This window comes from Apodemus sylvaticus, chromosome 20, assembly GCF_947179515.1.
Source record: "Apodemus sylvaticus chromosome 20, mApoSyl1.1, whole genome shotgun sequence".
NCBI lineage: Eukaryota > Metazoa > Chordata > Mammalia > Rodentia > Muridae > Apodemus > Apodemus sylvaticus.
Window position 1 is genome coordinate 24522470 of NC_067491.1, and position 22846 is coordinate 24545315.

Below are 22846 nucleotides of genomic sequence, written 5' to 3' on the forward strand. Positions count from 1 at the left end.
TATATATTCCTCTCAGCACAACTGCTGCCTTTTCTGTTGTTATGTAAATTTTCTGTGCTGTCTCTTTCTTCCCATTTGTTTGCTATGTAGCGCCTGGCATAGGAGATGAAATCACTTTTTACCTTGCCACTTTCTCTGGCATCCAGAGTAGGTGACTGCTCTTTAGGAAGGGGTGCCAGTGAGGATGGAGGCAGTGACTCCAGCGAATCCCAGTAGGGATATCACAGTTATGAAGCACTAAGAGCTTGTCTGAGGCTTTGGGCGTGAGGGGAGCAGGTAGTGGTAGGTTGCAGGAATTTATTTCTCTTTCATTAAAATAAATTAACTTCTCCAGGTTTTTAACCTTGGAGGTAGATGCTGATGAAAACTTAGCTGAAACTGGGGAGGTGACTCAGTTGCTTAAAATGATTGTTAAGCAAACATGAAGACTGGAGTTCAAATCCCAGCACCCACATAAAAGAGGTGAAACTCCAACATGGGCAGTAATAGAGACAGGAAAATCACTGGTTTGCCTGTCTGCTCAGGTAGCGCTAGGTTTGGTAAGATCATAGAGACCCTATTTCAAAGAAGTAAAACTGAGGTGATTATGATGCCTAATTTCTTCCTCTGACCTCCACATTCATGTAAGCATGCAACACACACACACACACACACACACACACACACACACACATTATAGGCATCCATACATGTTTTAAAACACACATTTTTTTTTATTTTTTTTTAAAATGAAACTATGTAGTCTACACCTGTGAAAAATAAGGATGAAAGGTTAAAGTATGCTCTAAATGGAGTAAAAAATTTTATCACAGGACAGGTATAGCAGTTAAGGTGTTATTTTATAGACTGTATTTTATGAAAACACAGTCCCAATATCTGCTTTCCACATCTGCTTTTATTAATTACCAAATCAGTTTAAATCTGAATTAATCTAATAGTTATTCAATTCAGAATACAATAAACTGAAAATTGAGTTCATGGCCATGAACTTATCTTACACATTTTTTTTTCTGAGAAAAAAGATGCAAAGAAAACAGCTAACAGAGACAGTCTGATGAGTGTGACAAGTGTCATTTTAACCAAAGAACTAAAAGGAAACTCTAGCTATCAGTGTGTGTGCCATTTCCTAAACTGTTCTGTGACATCACTGTGTCTCCCTTGGCTTCTGCCCTATGTGGTCCTCCATGTTGAATCCATGTTCTCACCTCTCGTCCTTCCAAACACAGTGCTTGGTGGTAGGGGTGTCCTTCCCCATTAACCTGCCTGTCTGCTCCTTGCTTGTGACTGTCAAGTCCATATCTCACAGAAGCATCATTTTCTTCTCAAATGCCACTGTTTATTTTCCCTGTGGGATCAAGCAGATGGTGCCGAATCATCTGGAAGAACTGAGCAATTGTAATTAGATTCAATCTGTCTGTGATTGCAGCTCGGTCTGAGCAGTAAGCTCCTCTCGATTGTCTTCCTGTCCTGGTATTGCCTTGTCCTTGTGGATGCGCTGAAGTGTTTCAGCTGTGCTGTTTTGCAGATACACCCCATCATCTCGGCAGGCCAACCAAGAAGAAGGCAAAGAGTGGCTTCGTTCGCACTCCACTGGCGGCCTGCAGGATACCGGCAGCCAGTCTCCCTTGGTCTCCCCTTCTGCCATGTCATCTTCAGCCACAGGAAAATACCACTTTTCCAACTTGGGTAAAATGTTCTAAATTGTCAATTCTGTTCCACTTCTTTTATGACCTACTCTCACGTGGATATTGGTGACAACCTAGAAAAAAGAAGCCTCAACATAGTGCCTACTGTACACGGAATAATTTCCGAGTAGCGTGTCACTTATTTTTAGAACAAATGTTTCATTTCAATAATTGTTATTAATATAATTATTACTATTTTGTGACTCAAGCTGAGCTATACATACAACGCAGACAAATATAAGGAGCAGGAGCAGGAATAAATCACAGAACACCAGGTCTCAAAAACAGGATCTTTTCTATTCTGTCTCAATGTCCTTATTTATATCCAGTAAAGCATGTTAGTTTTTGTCACCATTGAACAAAATTAATGATCTTTACATAGACAGAGAGAATGTAGAAATAATTAGGCTGAAAATAATATACCATTATGTGACTGCAAGATCATTTCTTGAAACATTATTGAAACCAAAATGCTCCTCAACAGGCATAGTAAGTCATTGAAGGAAGATGGCACTCTGTGAATGTTTTTTAGAGGACTGTGTTGAAAGCTATGGCAGCCTTAGCCATTAGCATCATTTGTAGGAAGTGAGTTCATTTATGTAAATATCACCGAAACAGATAACACTGAGAAAACACTGAAACATATCTAAATATGTCAGTTATCATTTGAAAGACCCAATAATGAGGTAAAAAAAAAAAATCAATTCCTTGGACTGGAGAGGTGTCCCTACAGTTAAGAGTTGGTATTGCTCTTCCAAAGGATGGAAATTTGTTTCCTAGTACCCACATAGTAAATCGCAGTCTCCTGTAACTCCAGGCGAATTCATTGCCTCCCATCTCCTCTGGCATCTGAGGCCCTAGTACACATATCTGCACACACACACACACACACATACACACACACACATACACACACACACATACACACAGACACATATGCACATGCACACATAATAATAATGATGATAATAACAATAAAACAATATTTTAAAATTGATTCTTCTGTCAAGTCACATATGTTGGAGTCTCATTACTGTATCTTTCATCAGGTGAGAAAACATGGTTTCAATAATGTCACCACAGATACTTCATGACCCAACAAATTGAACTTTTCAACTTTAAACCCCAACGGACCCAAGGCTGAATCATTCTTATTCTACCTTTTGCCACTGTAACTGCTAGGACTTTTGAATCATAGACAATAATCTTTGCATTGGTCCCATATAAGCTACTGAATTCTTACAAACATCAAGGCTTTGTTATCATTTAAAAGAGCAAGACTGCTTCTTTGCTCCACAAATGGCAATGAATTTTCCACTCTGTTATCTTAGTTCCCTGTCAAGATTCCATACACTTCTTTAAAGTTACGGTACACAAGATTTTCTTATTTAAGATAGTATCATAATGCCACTGGTCTATAGCTATATAGAGAAGAGAGATGTGGGATGTCTTAGTCATTTAGAAGCTTGCCCCAGCAACTGAGGGAAACTTAGTCAGTAGTGTGCACATAAAAATAAATAAATATGTCAGCCACAGTCAGTTTCCCATTGGTGCCTGTTCTACTCAACAAACATAATCTCAATAAATTCGACAGTTTTGCTGTATGTGTTCAACTCAAGGCTGGATCAGTCACCTTTTATTAAGAGATTGGCCCCTCTGTTTCTCTCCTGTTCAGAGATCCTCAGTAACTCTTGTCTGTGATTGGACCTTAAAAATCATATACTTTTTCATTATTCCCACAACGCTCTAAAGAGTAAAATTTGGATATTTGGCCAAGTTATATTTTTTTAAGCACCAGTATAACTACATTACTACCTTTTTGTATTCTATTAAAAAAATAGTTTTATCTATGTGGCTTTTCTCCAGATTAGTCCTCTCCTGTGGTGGGCACACATGCAATAAGCTACTATGCTATGTTTCTCTTCCAGTTCAACCATAAAAACTGCAAACCTTTCATCACTATTATAATTGAATATTCTTAAGCAGTGTTAGTATGCTTGCATTGGAAAATAATCAATATTCTTTTTAAATTCAACATTTTTCTCTAAAGTTTACATTAATGTTACACTATTTTACTTCGAGTGGGTAAAATGTTATATTTGAAAGTGTGCAAGGGGCATGCGCATGGATATGCCCATGTTTATATGGGTAACCAGACAGGGAACATATGTCCTTTTAAATGCTGGTATGAAGGTTAAAGTGATTTGTACATACACAGGTTGAAATCAACTTTATAAGAGTAAATTCATAATGTCCATACTGGACAGGCTAATGTACCCCACCTCTATACCTTGAACATGAGCATTCGCGTTCTAAATGTCCTATTGTAAACCTATAGGCTCTTATCAGCAGCCACAATGATTTAGAAGTAATGGCCACTGCTCTGGGCTGGCGGATATGCCTGAAAAAAAAATCTCTCAACCACCATCTTCCTTTGTCCCTCCCTCCTTCCTCCCTTTCCCCCTTTGTCTTTCTCTCTGTCCCTTTGTCTATCCTGCCTTTCCATCCCTCTGTCTCTGTCTCTTCTCATTTCTTTCTTTCCTTTATATTTTTCTTCCTTCTAGCTAGTTATATAATTTACATATTGATACCTTATTCATTTTTAATTATAGTTTATATATTCACATATATATACATATTTACACACATATATGTATATATGTTTATATACATATATACACATATGTAATCATGTGTGTATGTGCGTGTTTGATTCCTTGTCTAGGCTTCATTTAACTCCAATGCACAACCCTCAGAGGATGCTTGTGTCTCATCTTTCAGTTACGACTGCGACATATTAAGCCCAACTCCTTGTGAAGTTGGTATCCAGTAGATACACTCGTTTGCTTATTTGAGTTCTAGCTTCCAATTTAATTTTAGCACGAGAATAAGTAATATATTAAGAAGATGTGTCATGTGTCAAAAATTATAGCACAGTTTTAAAACCCCAATCAATTCAGCACTACTGACATGGTTCTCCAATGTTCTAACAGTGCTCAGCAGTTTCATTTGTAGCTTAGCAGAGCCTGGCCTGTGCCTTATAGAGCAAAAACAAATTCACTGTTAAGTAAGAGAGTGAGTTCTTAAATTTCAATAGGACAAATTTATGATGACTGGTTCTTGATGTTTCTGCCTCACTCCTATGCCAAATTTCAAACTCTCTCATCTACTGGTGCAATTGTTGACTTAGTCAGCTATATCTTTAGCAAAGTTAATGACTGTCATTTGGACTAAGCCATAGAATACAGTAAAAGCCGCAAGGCAATAGGCAGGTGACAGAATATCATTTAAAATTGCACACTTAAGAAACTTCTTTGAAATATGCTTGTCTTGACAACCTCATTCTGATATTTTCATCTTAGGCGCAGCAGAAAATGACTTTTTTATGATTCTCTTTCTAAGACACTAGACATCATATCTATTTTATTTAAGAAAAATGCTTTTTATTCTTCTTTATGACCTCACTTTAATAAACTCACATCAATACAGTTCAAAACGACTACAACTCTTTGCTTGGAAACACCTAAAGAGCTCTTTTTGTGGAGATTGGATTTTTCTTTTTATATTTTGCTTTCTTTCCCATTATGCTTTTCCCATTAAAGTGATGGTTATTTTCTAGAAAAGAAACCTGTAGCCATGAGAGAGACAGTTTTTTTCATAATTTACCAGGAAATATCATGTTATTATGTTTCTAGCACAAAACAGCCAAGGTGACTTGTTGGTGATAATTTCTATTGCTTTAGAAACTGGCAAGATTATGGACAAGAAAGTACCCAGGGAAAAGACTCATGCTTTCTGTGACTGATGTTTCTCAGGTGGATTCTTGAGTTCCCTAAAACTGTGAATTCACAGTATTCATGTTTTTATAAGAACTGGGATTTGTTTTCACTTTGTTTTAGCCCATTTTCTTCCCTGTCCACGTCGCTGAGCCTCTGTCTTCTCCTCGCTTTCCAGTGAGTCCCACCAACCTGTCTCAGTTTAACCTGCCTGGGCCCAGTATGATGCGATCCAGCAGCATTCCCGCCCAGGACTCCTCCTTTGACCTCTATGATGACGCCCAGCTTTGCGGTAGCGCCACTTCTCTGGAGGAAAGGCCACGTGCCATCAGCCACTCAGGCTCATTCAGAGACAGCATGGAGGAAGGTAATGAGAATGGGACCAGGGTGAGATCAAAATAATGTTATTTCATGTGTCGGAAAGGAAAACCATTTCATTATACACAGCATAAGGATACTTGAGAACAAATATGAATCAGCAAGTGTAATTCGTATTTTGGGCTTGCTACAGTTTGAAGATACTTTATTGCTTACATATTGAGAAGTATGTCAGTTTCTTTTAAAATTGGTGCTTGGCTCTAGAATGGTTTGGGGTAAATCCAATGTTCTCCTACAGATAGGCACTAGGCACAGGGCTTTAGAAGGGCTTGACATATGTGTCACATAATGGAACAAAAGTTTAAGCTGACACCTTTATTAAAGAGCTTTAAAGAAACATAAATCATAAAAGAATTATTTTATATAGCTATTGCATATTTCTCACGTCTATTCTTAGGTGATCTATGTGCTGTTAGCTACTGTGTCAATTTAGAATTTACATTCTACCTCTTTTTAACAGGTCAGATTTTCATCTAATGGTAATAAAATTTTTACCTGGTTTAATAAATGTCTTATTTTGGACAGTTGCACATGAATGCCCGAAACAAATCCAGTCAAAAATCCCAGGAAGCTAAATACATGTTAAAACACACATGTGTTCTCAAGTGTACATATTATCTAAAAGTCAACACTAATTGAAGAAATTTTCCTTTAATTTAATGAATCATTTTTAATTACCCGTGTTGAAAGCATATGGCATGCAGATCAGAACGCGTGCCAGTTAAGGGCACGATCAAACCAAGCACAGAAATCCAAAGTGACTAGAGTGAAGTCCAGACATGAATGCCATCATTAAATAATTGTGCACGCCGGGCGGTGGTGGCGTATGCCTGTAATCCCAGCACTCTGGGAGGCAGAGGCAGGTGGATTTCTGAGTTCGAGGACAGCCTGGTCTACAGAGTGAGTTCCAGGAGAGCCAGGGCTACACAGAGAAACCCTGTCTCGAAAAAACCAAATCCAAAAAACAAACAAACAAACAAAAAAACAAAAACAAATAATTGTGCACAACCCAAAACCCCTAAACCTTGAAACGCACCAGGAGGTAAGCCTGTGGCCATGAGTTGTATATGGTCTGAACTCAGGAGGATTTCCTAGTTCTGTGAGCTGTGGTTTCTGTTCCATTTGCTTCATAGATGTCTCATGTAGATTAGATTCACTTTAAACAACACCTCTTCCTCCTTCTTTTTCTATTGCATCTTCTTCTGTAACCTATCTTATAGTCATATAAGACTATATGTTTAAGTAGTTATCAAAATGGATGTGTGTTCTTCAGGTCATTACTGGAAATTTAATATACTAGTGGTACACCAGTTGCTCACTTTTGCTACTGCCTTCTGGTTTAATATCCAAACCAGTGAGCTCCCTGTGACAGGTGATGGTCGGCTAATACTTCAGCATAGAGAATAAAATGTAGCTAATCAGAAATGTTTGATTACTGTCCTTCTGAAGCGACTGTGTCCTGTGCTTTCATAGAAGGCCCTCATACTATTTTTTCTTTTTCTTTTTTCTTGGGTGTTTTATTTATTTACATTTCAAATGTTATCTCCTTTCCCGGTCCCCCCACCCCCCTACCCCATCACTTCTCTACTCTGCTAAACATATGGATAACTTTTCAGAGTGCTCGTTGACAAGTAGAATGTTGTTTGTTGCTGGGAAACTTTTTTGGCACTGAGTGCATGAAATTTAAATACAAATGGTTGAAAGCTAACCTGAGTGGGTTAGCTTTCCTAATGAACTCTTTTCTGCCCATGCATTGAGTGCTAAACCATTAAGCCCTGTTTAAATTGTGATCTAGAATGAAAGCAGTCTTGGACTAGATTGAATTCTTGCTCAATCAATGCTCACACGGAGAGATAAGGACACCATGCGCTGCAAGCTATAAAGTAATAGACCTATCAAGAACAAATGGTAGGAAGCAGATGAGAATGGACTCCTCGGAGCCATTGTCCATCTTCTTTCTAGTACTTCAGGCTAATTCTTGTCACCTTTTTCACTAAAGAGCTATGTAGAGATCAAAAGGATAGGCCTTTTCAGAAGATGACTGACTGAAAGAATAAAGTTTTATGCACCTGAAAAAGTAATACTATTGTTCCGAGCCCTAGGGATTATTTTTCTTCCTGCTTTTCACAAAACCTTATAAACTAATAAGCATTTAAAAAGAGACTCTCCTGAAGTTAAGGAATTGGCCTAGTGGGTAACAATGCTAATTTTGCAAGCACCTGGGCATAAGTTGAACCCCCAATGCCCATGTAGAAAGCCAACTGTTGTTTAGAATGGGGAGATAGAGACAGGAAGTTTACCAGAGCTACCTGGCAAACTGCCTAGTTAAAAAGGCAAGCCTCACTTCAGGGTGGAGCCCTTCTTCTGGCTTGATGTGACAAAGGAAGCTAGCTACCTGATATCCTACCCTGGTTACCAGCACACATTCTTGTGCATGCACTGATCATATACATACAGACCGCGCACATGTGCGCACACACACACACACACACACACACACAGACACCAAAAGTAAAAATGAAGACTCTTCTTGTGCTCTTTCTCTCATTTTTTCCCTTTGCCATCTGGGTAGGCACTGTGGTAGAGTGCCATAGGCCTCTGCAAACCTCAGAACCTCCCACTATGCTATACCCTTGAACTACCCAAGTGACCTCATTAGCATGTGGATGACTCTGTTAAGAGCATGGTGCCTCTTGGCTTTCTGAGCACACAGGGTTGTATCTTATTTATGTATGTCTCCAGGATCATGGAAGGATGTTATATATTACATGTATTCAGCTAATGTTTATCTAAGGGATGAATTCAAGGAAAAACCAGTGTTATTCCATAAGGAATTCCAAAAGGAAAAGGAAGGACTTTTCTGCAAACATAAGCACAATTTCACCTACCTTTTGGGTTTAATACATGTTTCAATTTCAGAAGTAATGGCAGACCTTCAACTGTGATGACATTATATTTGATATGTATCAGAGTCAGAATGAAATTTTCATCTTAACTTTCATCTAGAAGTAAAAATGTTTTTTGTTATTAAAATTTATTTATGAAGATTAGACTCCCTGTTTCAAAGAACATGATCACTTCATCAAATAATGAGATCGCAAATTGAATCAAGTACTTATTCCCTTGAAAAAAATGCAGAAGAAAAAAATCTAAACCTGGGTCTTTGTGTTAGGAAAACAATATTCAGTAAACATGATACACAAAGCTTTTTAGAGAGTTTTAGATTCCCGTTCATTACATATGGGACATTTTCACAGCTTCCAATATGTGAAAGCAGGCTGTGGGCCCAGTCCTTCTGCCCTGTACCTTGGCGAGTGAATACTGCCAGGATGTAAATGGGGCCTCTTGACAGTTGGGTCTCTACAACCTTTGCAGTCACCTTCTTTTCATAGCCTGGTCATCTTCTGTGGTTATTTTATATCTCTCGCCACCTGTTCTTTTTATTTTGAGTAGAAGTCTGGGCTTTCCAATCAGATTCATTATTGTAACCATGTTGTTGCTTTCTTCCCCAGTTCACGGCTCCTCGCTGTCACTGGTCTCTAGCACATCATCCCTTTACTCTACGGTGAGTGCCCTCTGCTTTCCTGCCTGTGCCATGCCCAGATGACCAAGTAAACTGATATTTACATAGTAGGTGCCCAGGGAAATAGGGCCATTCGGTGCTCTGCTCACTTGCCTTTTACTTGACTTTTGTGCATTCCTTATGATCAGTGACAATATGTAAAACCATGTCATAAAATGTGTTGGAGTGTGACACAGTGTCTATAAACCATGCTTATGCCCCCCTGTGTGTCCAGGTTGTGTCTTGTCTTCCTCTCTGATCCATGGATAATGATTGTTTCATAACATACTCTCCAGTCATTATTTTTAAGTTTCTTTTCAGAGAAGATTGTACCCATAGCACCTTGAAGATCTAGAAATATTTGTTGCTGTTGTTTGTTTGTTTGTTTTCCAGCTAGAAAAATATGTATCTTTTGAGAGAAGTTTCCTTCCTAAAATTATTTCTCAAGAGATGGATACAGTGTTTCAGCTTCCCCAGTGTGAGATACTATAATTAATTTTTGCAAAAGTGAGAATGTTTTCCCTTGAAGGCATTTCCTTCTCTTTTGAATATCCATTATGCAATTACAAGATAGGGAAGATTCCTTCAGTGAAGTGTTCAAAGTGGGAAAAAAAAAAAGATAATGCACGTCTTCTAGCCTTAAGTTACACGAGTAGCCTTTACTTTTGTAGGGAAAGAACATGAGAAGTTCACAGCCTTTGTCCTGTACTCAACAATGAAACACTAAAGACAAGTGCAATTATGTCCACACTTTTCCTATTTCATTGCATTTGCTAATTGCACACATAACAGGTTTTTATTACATTTTATACATATGTTTTACCTCCTTCAATCACCCTAAGTTCCTTCTCCCCATATCCGACTTTCTTTGTTCCTCCCTTTCCCTACCTCCAAGCCCCTCCTATTTTTGTATATTATTTTGTTGGGTCTTTTCAATTTTATTGCTACGTATACACATACATATAAATATATAGGCTTACATAATACAGCCTTTGCTTACAAATTAACCTAGCTTATTTCCTGCTTTGTATATGCTATCTATGTGCAGACTGTCCATTAAAGACATGATACTCTCTCTCTTCTTTCCCATCTTGCTACCTTCTATCTCTAAACCTTCCTCACAAACCTCTTTCACTTTCATGCCAATTTGTTTGGTTCTGTGATTTACTGAGTTGAACCAGGGCAATCTGTGTGACCATAGCTTGGAATCTATCAGTTGAAGACTGGTGGGCTTAGTAGTGCATATAAACTACAGAGAATTTTCCTCCAAAACCTATCAGTAACCAACAGTGCAACAATAAAGGGTTTGAAGCTATAGAAGAGTAGGAATGGAAAGGCAAACTGAGATGTTAGAAGGCATACATGAAAATCAGTATGTTCAAACCATTGCATGGACACTGGAGAGATGATGCGGTGGTCAAGAACACTTGATGCTCTTGTAGAAGACCTGGATTATGTTCTTAGAACCAACAAGGAGACTTAAAACCATCTGTGATTGCAGTTCTAGGGATCTGATACCCTGTTCTGCCTCCATAGCAGAATCCTCTTGCAGAAATGCTTTTCACACTGAAAACTGAAACAGTAAGGGATGCTAGATAATGACCAAATTCGCACTCTTACCTGGTGCAGTTAGCAGTGACTCTATATGCCAGATGAGTTGCCAAATGTTATGATGTTCCTAGAAGATCTGACTTTCTTGCCTGTAGGATCTTTCCAAAGCTGGAAGTCACAGGCTTGCCACTGGCCAAAGTGTCACCTCTGGAAGTTTGGCATCTGTGTGATTTTGTCTAAAAAATGTAAATTTCTGAATTCTGTTTTTAGTTTATTTGCTTGTTTGTTTTTTTAAAAAGATGGGTGTGGCACTGCATGCCATTAATTTCAGTACTCAAGAGGGAGCCAGATCTCTGTGAGTTTACTGTCGGGCTGGTTTACAAAGCAAGTTCTGGGATACCTAGGTCTGCATAGAGAGTCCTTTCTCAATGTTAATAATATAAGTGAAGATATCAAGTGACACTAAGGTGAATCTCTCTGCATTTGCAATCTTCCTTAGGTAACGACAAGAGCTTTCAGACAGGCCATGGCCTCTGCCGCCTCCTCTTTTCTTCCTCACATTGAAGATGTTTGCGTTTGGTTGTCATGGCCGTATTACCTAATATTTATATCCACTCAAATGACAAAACAAAGGACAGTCTAGAGATCCATGTGATGATCAGTTTTAATATGTAGATTTCTTTAAGTTTTTATATATATGATACAGTTTTATATTATTAATCACTACAGTTGAAGTTTTCATTGGTGAAATATGAACATTTTACTCATCTCGTTCTCTCAAATATTCTGATTTTCAATGATTTCATGAAAAGAAGTCGCATGTACCACCCTTGTGCATGTCCTTCAGAGAGGCGCAGCACAAAGATAATCCCCAAAATGACTTTTTATTTATAACTATAAATGGCTTGAGAAATACAGAAATCAAATTATATTTTTACTTAGGTAGGACATTTTATATTGCTCACCACCTTTTCAGTATGTTAGCCTTGATTTTAAAAAGTCATCCAAAATACCGTGTAATCAAGCTGCACTATAATATCATTAAACCCATTTCTAAGCCACTGGGAGAGATAGAATATTATATTTGTCTCATTGCTCCATTTTTATGGTAATAGGTCTTACTGATAAAAATAACCGTGGAATAGGAAAGGAGAAAAGGATTTAAAAAATAATAGGTCTTGAAACTCAGCAATGAGAAAATCTATGCCATGTAGCATATTAATATGCAACTAACATTTGTATTTTGGAGTTATTTTAATGAAAATGTGATGGTGTGAAGATTATATTTTGCTTCATCTAAATAAAGTAGATCTCTTTAAAAGGCATATCAATTACTTATTGAGTTTTTATAATTTTAATATAATCTGAACAAGGCTAAAAGCAGAATATAATTAAAATAAACTGATAATAAATGTACAGAATATTAAGTAGTTGAAGAAAATTGTTAGTAAGGCTTAAACAAGTTACTGACTTAATATATTGTCTTATGCTGCAGATTAGACACCAGACCACGTATAGCAAATTAAAATCACTAGTATTTAAAAGACAAAATTCTTCAGTTAAGCTAAAAACAAGATGTAAAATGAACAAGACAAATGTCAGAATTGCTTATATATATATATATATTTCTTATAAAAACAAAGTCTTCATTGTTTTGTTGGTAAATTATGTATACCATAATATACAATATGACACTCTTAAAATGTAGGAAAAAAATGGGAAACATAAAATTCAGGTTAGATGAGATACTTGTGAATCATATATATTGTGAATCATATATATCCAGATTGTTATCCATGCATTGCTTGCACATGCATGCATGTATGTGTGCGCTCATCTCTTTCTTTTACTGTGTGTGTGTGTTTGTGTGTGGTGTGTATGTGTGTGTGTGTGTGTGAGAGAGAGAGAGAGAGAGAAAGAGAAAGAGAGAGAGACAGACAGACAGAGAGAGAGAGAGAGAGAGAGAGAGAGAGAGAGAATGTTTGTGTTCCTTCTGGAAGAAGGCATTTATATATCACCTAACCATAAAGTGTCTCCAAAGCAACAACAGGTGACAAGACTGTTTTCAGTCCTTTTTCTGCAAGTGGCAATAGGCAGAGTGATCTTGTTCAGCAACATTACACATTCTCCAGTTCTTTCCAGATTGCTGCCGCCTCCCAAATGTAATGGTGCACACAACTCATTTGCTGGCGTTTCCTAGCCCAGCATGAAGATGGAAAAAAGACCCGAGAGTCTTCTATATAGACATATATAGCACCCTGCCATTTTATACACTGATTCTCGTTTCCATAAGCTGCACAGACAACGTTACGTTACTTGGCTGTCTCTTTCATTGCCATCTTAAGAGGGAGGATGCTGTCGTTTAGTTGATGTGCCTATCAGTAAACCTAATAACCATTAAGGAAAATTTAAGGAAATAGGAATTAGTAACCTCTACTTTCTATTATTAACAATAATGGCCAGATTTCCCTGTAAACTCCATTTGTCATTTAATGTCATGGGGGTCTAATATATATTTTTAGTATAAGATTTCTTTTTTATGATCTCTGTAGATCTTAAAATCTTTCATTTGTCTGGAGTTGTTATATACCTGTAGTTTGAAATGCTTTGTGTCATATGTTACCTTATGTCATATGTAAATATGCATTTAATTCCTATAGTATATATACTATACTGCGTTATTATATTAGTTATACTTGTGGCTTATTCTTATGTTAGATCATGAAAGTTGTAACTATATCTCAAAAGTATTTCATTCATTTCTACATATAGAATAAGTTAACCCTAGTTTCATAATTAAAATCCTTTGTTTGTTTTTTTTCTTCATTTTTTACAGGCTGAAGAGAAGGCTCATTCAGAGGTAAAAATCTGCACCATTTTAATCTTTGAAAACCAGCCTTAGTTTAGGATGAAATCAGTCTCATTGCCACTAGAGGGTGCTTAGCTCACTAGCATAGCTGTAAGACTTCTGGTAGAAATTCATCTGTGGCCAAGGTGTTGTTCCTTATAGAATGTGAAAGGCAGTTCTAACAGCAAGCTTTTTCCTTCTATATTCTCCCTGATCTGAGCTCAACACTTAGCAGTTATCTATGCTAGCTGTCACCTATTAATTCATTAAAGACCTTTGTTTAAGCATAATAAAACAACAAATCCACTTCACTATCTTTTCCTCTTTTCCTCACTGCCTGAGGGATACTCTAGGATTAAAGAAACTATAGAGGGGGAAGCACAAGGTCTTTTCCACAAAGGTACCATAATCCATGCCTATCTATTTGTGGCAGCACTGTGATTTCCTTCTTTATGTATAAGGGATGCATTTCACAAACACATACTTGATTGTAATGATTTATAAAATCAATCCTCTGTTTGGACAGAAAATTCTTCTTTACCATTATAAAAAAAATACAACAAAGCAAAACAAAACAAACAAACCATGGCCTCTCTAGGAGTTCAGGATGACTTAAATTAAGACTTTATTCACGTAGGCTAAAGAGCTGGCTCAGCAGATATGAGTGTGCACTGCTTTTGCAGAAGAGCCAAGCACACATGTCTAGTACTCACAAACATGTGTAGCACCAGCTCATAGGGATATGACACATTGACATGAGCATATCCAAACACACATATAAACACATAACTTAAACATAAATATTAAACTTATATAGGACGGAGCAATAACTCCCTTATAGGCTTACACTGCTGCATAGAAAAGAAATACCTTGAAAAAGGCCTTGCAGAATAAATCATTCCTACTGAATTCATTTTTTAAACTTTTAGAGAAGTGGTTCTCAACCTGTGGGCTACAACCTCATTGGCAAACCTCTATTTCTAAAGGATATTTATACTGCTATTCATACCAGTAGCAAAATTACAGTTGCAAAGTAGTACTGAAATAATTTTATGGTTTTATTATAAGATAGTCTATACTTTTGAAAAATCCCGACAAAATAAAGAAAACTAAAATGCATGTGGTATGCATCTGAGATTTTCAGAAAAATTGCAAGGAGAATCATTTACCAAAAAATCAAGGAAAGTATGTAGATGTTACATATGAATTTTTAAATATTATTTTATCCTTGATTTTTTTTATCACAATAATGTTTTTGAAGGAACAGACTCCACAGAGGCAGTGAACTATTTCATGAGTCCTACAGGACTTACAAGGTGAACCAATTATATAGTTTGATGAGCAGATTTTATTTCCCAACATGGAAGTTTTAGAGATTCAGTCCTCTCTCCATAAGGAGCACTTGTGAGCTGTGATATAGCTGGCATTCCCTCTCTTTAAGGAGTTGTTAGTGAGTCATCTGTGTTTACTATACTTAGTTTCTTGTAATGAAGCCTTTGCTTTAATGGCTCATTGAGTATATTGGACTTTTTAATTGCACAGCAAATCCATAAGCTACGGAGAGAACTGGTTGCCTCCCAGGAGAAAGTTGCTACCCTCACGTCACAGCTGTCAGCAAATGTAAGTTGCCTTTTATTTTTTAAAGATATCAATACAAAGTTTTGCCTCATTAGAGGGAATGGTCTTATCAACGAAGTTGAAGTGTCCATAGTTATGCGATGTAAGGTACTGGAAAGGAGAATTCACATGTAGTTGAAACTTTCTTCCCACTCATTAATAGAATATAAAACCAAACGGATGAGTGACAGCACAATAGAACAAAACAAACAAAAACAACAACAACCACAAACAGTGCATATGTTAGAAGATTATAAACTAAGTACTACAACTGTTACCTACTTTCTTATGGTTTACTTTTGCCATTCCACATGGAGGAAATTTCCTCAAGCCAAACCGTAATAAGGGCTGTCGGTATTTGACTTTGGAAGACATAATATTCTTGTACCCTGTCTCTTTCAGCAATTCATGAAGCCTACAATACAGTCTAAAATAAAATACCTCGAATCTAAATACGATGGTTTGGCTCCATTGTGCATTAAATGCGGCTCTCTCCAGATGTGTTGGCTGTCTTCTTAGAGCAGCTTAGAAGAATCCACAGTTGCTGGCACGAAAGCAACTTACATTTGTGAAAACAGAGATAACAAAGACGACCAATTATGTTAACCTTTTTCTATTGAATGTCTTTTCCCACTCTCAGGAGGAATTGGAGTAGCGCAGCTATAGCCCGGGAGAGCATGTGGCATTGTGCCCAGTCCTCAGGAGCATAGAGTGTGAGGCACAGCAGCCATGTGGTGCGGAACCCCCTGCTAGGCTGCCATATGCCCTCTACCTTCTCAGCTCGCTCCTGCTGTGCGGCTTTGGACTTCTCCCCATTTCTTACCACTGCTGCCTCTTTGCTCCTCCAAGGGGATTTTTTTTTTCTCTTAGACAAAGTATGACATATCAAAAATGAACAGGTGCGGGACCATAGTGTATGACATTGTGATATGAATCCACAGGAAATAAGTCATTTCACTCCCAGTGAATTGATTTTTAGCTCTGTGTCCAAGTTCACATTATTTTTTAACTCCAGGGAAATAATATTAATTTGAGATAGACCATTACTATTCACAAAGCTTGTTAGGAGATGCCTAACAATTAGAATATATATATATATATATATATATATATATATATATTTTCTTGCTAGAAGATAACATTCTTTATTCACTGTGGTTCTCTAACTTTAACTATTAAAGAGATAGTTTTGAGACAATTGTGAAGTTTATGCTATATCTATAGTGCTACAGAACTGCTTAGTTTCTGAATCTGAGGCAGGAGACAAGGATCAGCATAAAAGCCACAGAGACATTAGATTGCACTCATCTGCAATGAGGGAGTCTCAGCAACTGATCTATCCATGAAAATCACGGTTTATTGCTGTATCTTTGTCTGCTTTTCTGGTACTTGGTGTGGATATGCAAGGCAAAGTGTTTTATCACCTGAGCTATATCCTGCCCTAGAGGTTTTGTTTGGTTTAGCTATGTTATTGCTGTTATTATTTCATTTTTCAATTTCTATTTGTAAATAAAGACTGATCTTCTAGTTAAAAGTGATATAGTCTATGGCCTGAACTCCTAGCTACATTAGTCTTTACCTATTAAGTTATTCAGACTGTAAGTAAACTTTGTGTTTGGTTAAATATGGAGAAACCCACAGGGAGGGTTATTATATAAACGTGCAGTATGTATCCTTCACAAAGACAGATTCTGATGAACATTTTTCAATTTAATAATCATTTAAGAAACATTCACTTCCTCTTAATCTATGACCACCCGTGTTAGATCCCAACGACTTCCCTTGGTTAACTTTTGTGATGTGTGTGTTCCATGCTGGGACTTGACATTAATAAATCTTTTTCAACTTGTTCTGTTACTGTTCAGTGGAGCAGAGTGGTGAATCAGGACGGTATCAAGGCCACTCTACTCATTTGACCAGCAGAACAAAGTTCCCGGCAGTGCAGCACATAGTAGGTCTTCACTCTTTACAGACTTGCTCTAAAAACAGTTGCAGTGAGCCACAAGGGACTGCATAGAAAGCTTATTCTGCTAGAGCATCTCAGAAAAGAGCGGGATGGCAAATGCTCTTCCTTAGCCTCTTCTGAGTCATTATCCCTCCAGCAAATAGAAGAAAGCCAAGCAAGCTTCCCCCCGACTCTGTGCTGATACACAGGACCACTGGTACAAGCCAGGCTCCTCTGGAACTCTCTCCCACCTATTCATGCCCAGTAGGATGGATGCATCCTTTGTCTCTCTATTTCCTTCTTGGGTTTGACAAGTCTTGGTCCTTAGATAATTTTGGAACATGAACCAAAGTCCACTATCGCTGACATTTTTCAAGGGCACTCCCAAATAAGTGGGTAATGAAACAAAAGGTAATTTTGCCTTCATGGAAATAAATATTTTGAACTAAACATTTTTTAGCTCCAGTATTTTCTGAGAATTTGCTCCATTTGCCTGCTCTATTTAATGTATCTCCATATATAATCCAGCTGTTTCTTTTGATTTTCTCTCAATTTCCTTGGACTATGTGTACCTATTAATGGTGACAAACACTGATTAGAAATTCTATACAGTGCCAGAGAAATACAATACTTGGTATGTGATTAAGAGTTGAACTTGCTTCAACTATACTTTCCAAATGCAAATCCTTAAATGTACAATACATTATATATATATTTAGATATATATACATAATGAACTGTTATTTCATTCTATTTCAATATGTGCAATGTAGTCTTTATATATAATAACATTTCATCTTGCTGTTAAAATCACAGCCATTTTCATTTTGTGCATCACATAATATAGTGTAATTCCATAACTATTATGAAAAGTAGCTCTTCTTAACCATCAGACAGGCATCTCTATTTTAGTGCCTGGCCGGCTTCCTCTCACAAGACTCTGTACTAATCTCATAATACTACGTTGTACTCTACTTTGGAAAATACGCAACTGTTAAAAACAGTTACAGTCCTACCACCTGTGCCATCACCTTGAAAATTCTATTTTGTTTTTCTTCTATTACAAAGTTTCACATACAGGGTAATAAAAAAAAGAACACTTATGAAAAAAATGTCCCTCCTTTATCCCTTGTCCCTCTCTCATTCTTTGTATTCAGTGAGAAATTTAATAGTCATTACTTTTGAGTAATCTCATACCCTAAGCCAAGAAGATGTAAATGTAAAATGATAGTTTTCTAATATAATTTTAACTTTATACTTTCCATTGAAAATAGCATGAATCAAAATTATATTTAACAACTAATTATTAGGCCTTTAATAAAAAATTTGTAAAAAAGCAAATTTACAGAGATTGGAAATTTATATTTATCTTAGCTAGGATTTCTGTTGCTTCAGTGAAACACCATAAAGCAAGTTGGGGAGGAAAGAGTTTCAGTTGCTTACATCTCCATATCACTGTTCAACATTTAAGGAAGTCAGGAACTCAAACAAGGCAAGGACCTGAGGCAGGAGCTGATGCAGAGGCCATGGAGGTGTGCTGCTTACTGGACTGCTCCTTGTGGCTTGCTCAACCTGAGTTTTTATAAAACCCAGGACCACCAACTCAGAGACTGGGCCTGTCCTCTTCAATCACTAATTAAGAAAATTAATTAAGAAAATCACTAATTAAGAAAAGGTCCTGCAAACCTGCCAGCTGGCAGATCTTATGGAGGCTTTTTTCTTACTTGAGGTTCCGTCCTTTGAGAAGACTCTAGCTTATGTCAAGTTGAGATAGACTAGCCAACACAATATTCTAATGTTAAATATTTTATCATTTCTTTGTGCTACAAGATATAATCAATATGTTTTCTGCATATAATCGATTCTTTATAACATCTTCATATTTTAAATTCCTATTAAATCAACTAGATATATGCCAATCAAAAATCATTCTCTTCAAATGTATATATTAAAGGTCCCATAGCCCAATAATTAAACATTTGCTTTCTCTACTTCTTGAGAAGTAAAATATCACAGTTCGGGATTATTTTCTAAATCAAATAGAAAATTTTTCTTCCAAAGTGTTCCCTATGTGGAGTGTGGGATATGCTTCGTTTTAGGACTTAGCTTCTTGTTTTATGGACATTGGGGGCTTATTTTGAAAAGACAATATTGTCATCAATACGAAGAGCCAGCATGGGCAACTATACTGTAAATTCAGAAAGAAGAATGGTTTATTTTACTATAATATTAAAAAAGAAAAAGTAGCGCAAGCTCTATGATAATACTTGGGTTCTTTAAAATTGGTCAGATTAAAACACAGTGCTTCGGAATACAAGCTTGGATGTAAAATGTATCAAGAAAGCAGCCAATATAGAAGCAACCTGATGCTTACCACAGCAAGGAAAGACCTAGGTAACTAACTGACCAAGACAATAAAGAGTACTCACAGAAACTTGAAGTTTGCCAGGATTCTCTACAGCTGTTTCCCCTAGTGTATCAGTGAAGAACAGCTCACTGGTTGGTCTCAGGTACCTGTACCAATAAGCATCAGTGCCCCGATTCTTCAGGAATTTCTCATTAACCATTTGATAGGAGGTTCCTGACCCTTTCGGTCCCTCTACAGTAACCTTTCCTTAAGGGGAAAAAAAAAATCAAGCTTTTGTCAAAAAAGTTTGACAAGAATTGACCAGATTCTACCCAGATCTAGTTTGTTATATGTGAAGATTAGAAAATGCTCAGTCTTTAGGTCCCTTTAGAAGCACAGCGAATTATATTAGTTTGAGACAGTATGCCTGCAGTTGTCCCTGAAGTCATAGGAATGAAAGAGACACATCTTCATACTGAGAATTTGTCCCCCATGCTGTTGAACACAGTAGGAAATGGCCTAGTTTGCAGCTCTCCCGGTCAACCATTTTGAATCAAAAGTGTGATTTAAGACGCACTACAATGTATGTACTTCTCTAAAATTTAAAATAAAATCTCAATTCATCAAAGCTTAAAGTTGAATTGGACCATATGCATTTCTGTTGGCCAGATCTTATTCCTTAAGTTGAAGGCAATTGAAAAGTGAGGTGGCTGGAAACATCCTTTTATTACAGAGATTTTAGAGTGAAGACAGCTCTTTCCCAGACAGTTCTTTGTAAGTACCAAAAAGGAAAAGATAATGTTCTAGCTGTCAGCAGATGTCTGACACTTGAAGGAGAACATCTGCACAATAGAAGAGCTAACAATATCTTCAAAGGTCATCATGGAAGTCGAAAAATGAGGAGCATTTGTCCACTGACTGTTTCAGTGACCTCCTTCTGGGCCCTTTCTTTCTAAAATCTTGGCAGCTGAGAAATTTGTTCGGTATTTTGGGTGTCAGATCGCTGCGTGATATGCAAGTCAGAAGGTGTTGTTATTTGCAAAATACCGTCCCTTTTTGGAAGGCGAGTTCACATTAAATGTCAAAAGACTGAAATACTTGAGTTTAGGAAACCAAAGTTTAGATGTGGAAAATGCAGATACGTGTTAAAGGAGCATCGCCCCTGGGGAATAGCTGTGATGGTCACATTACTGAAAACACTGGAATGGCTGAAATTAAGCACTTTGTAAAAGGAAGGGGCTTTATTTTATCCACATGAGGCTCTGACACATTTTAACCATCTTTCTTCTATTTTTTTTTCTTCAGGCTCATCTCGTAGCAGCTTTTGAAAAGAGTTTAGGGAATATGACTGGCCGTTTGCAAAGTCTAACCATGACAGCGGAACAAAAGGTATGGCCAGCCATTGTCACCGAGGCTTGCAAGGAGGAGTTCACTTCAGAGAATGCTGAATAACAGCCAGGTCTTAGTACCTTAAAAATAACATTACCGAGCATCCCATCTGTGCTAACCTGAAGCGATGAGAATATGGTGCCATTTCTGTCCCAGTTTTAATTTAAAGACATGATCAGATTGTCCATATTGGAACACGGAGACATGAATGCACACAAAGTTCTGTCATATAGGATTGTCTGTTTATTTTTAATTGCAGCTATAAAAGGATACCACATGCTGAAGGAGGCTTTATATAGGAGAATCCAAACACTCTCCAATTGTTATGTAGTTAACAAGAATTGTCCTTTGACAGAGTTTTCACAAATACATAGTCTGTAAGCCTAGTAGTAAGTCATGAGTGTAAGGTGACACACAAAGAAAGAAGCTAGACTAGGACTCCAAACTACTGACATCAGACTAGACCAATTATGACAGGGGCAATTCTATTTATTTTTGCATAAAATTAGTTGGCATCAGTGAAGCTGCTTTTATTTGAAGCAGTTTTATTTGCAACTTTACTTAAATTACGTCAAAAACTTAAAATCCATGTGAAGGATTTTATAGTATGGAATAAAGAATACTAAAAGCAGAAAAGAACTTAGTTCTTAGGGGCAAATACATTTAAATATTCTAATCTATCAAGAAAGAGCTTGGCCACTGTCCTAGCCAGATCAATTTTCTTCTTTGATGTCACCTCAGTGTCCTTGAACTGCATGGATTGTTTGCAGGATCTGGTATAGTCTCTGAAGTTCATGGGAAGGCTTTAGAAAGGCTAAGGGTGTATAGAGTGTGGGCAGACATCTCTGAATTCATGTGATTCCCAAACAGATCTATGTTTGATGTAGATTTGGACATTTACAGTTTGTGCCTTTATCCATCTAGAGATACGGCTTTGGGTTTGAGTTTAGGTTTTGCAAGGTATTTCATTATTAAGTTTTATAAGCATGTAAAACTTGTTTTTAGAAAAATACAACATTAACTGATGAATTAAAAAGGAGATAATCTGATATCCTTGTGTAAATTACCTAATACAACCAGAAAATAGTCCTCTAGCTTATTCTAGGTCTTACACTGATGCCCACAGTGATATGTTGTCCAAGTTCTTCAAAATGAGATGTCTAGAAACCTCTCTGAACTCAAACTCTTCTTTTCCCTTCCCTCCCCTCTTCCCTCTCCTTTCCCCTCCTTTTCTCTCCTCTCATTCCCTCCTTTTCTTCCTTCCATCTTCTTTCTTTTTCTTCTTTATTGCAGACTGATATATCACTATATTACATAGGAACTCAGCAAACAGGATTATAAGGCCCTTTAAGTAGCATAGCAGGAGAAAGTATCTAATGGCATTGGAGCCAAAAACCTTGAGCATGAATTCTGCCTGTTTCTTTAAGCATTATCTAATCTTGAGAAAGTTTAACCTCAAATTCACTGCTTTAGTTATTAGATGGTTCTACTATTCCCTTTTAACCATTCATATCTCTGACAGTCACAACAATAAGAACAACAACAACAACAACAATAATAATAAATAAGCACCTTAAAGGATTAACATTGGGACAATCCAGAAATGTCATCTTTCTGTACATTTTTTTCCTTTTATAAATCCTAAAGGATGGGCTGGCGAGATGGCTCAGCAGTTAAGAGCACCAACTACTCTTCCGAAGGTCCTGATTTCAAATCCCAGCAGTCCCATGGTGGCTCATAACCATCTG

The 22846-nt window shown here is 37.2% G+C and overlaps 1 protein-coding gene across 4 annotated transcripts in view; it reads left to right on the forward strand.

The window, feature by feature from the left end:
• Nav3 (neuron navigator 3) overlaps nt 1-22846 on the forward strand; it is a 324118-nt gene that overhangs the window by 249427 nt on the left and 51845 nt on the right. For all 4 annotated transcript variants that reach the window (XM_052165326.1, XM_052165327.1, XM_052165329.1 and 1 more), the window contains 6 exons: nt 1526-1686; nt 5640-5828; nt 9352-9404; nt 13789-13812; nt 15343-15420; nt 21015-21098. In XM_052165326.1, coding sequence (XP_052021286.1) covers nt 1526-1686; nt 5640-5828; nt 9352-9404; nt 13789-13812; nt 15343-15420; nt 21015-21098 — 589 coding nt within the window. The remainder of the gene's footprint in view (nt 1-1525; nt 1687-5639; nt 5829-9351; nt 9405-13788; nt 13813-15342; nt 15421-21014; nt 21099-22846) is intronic.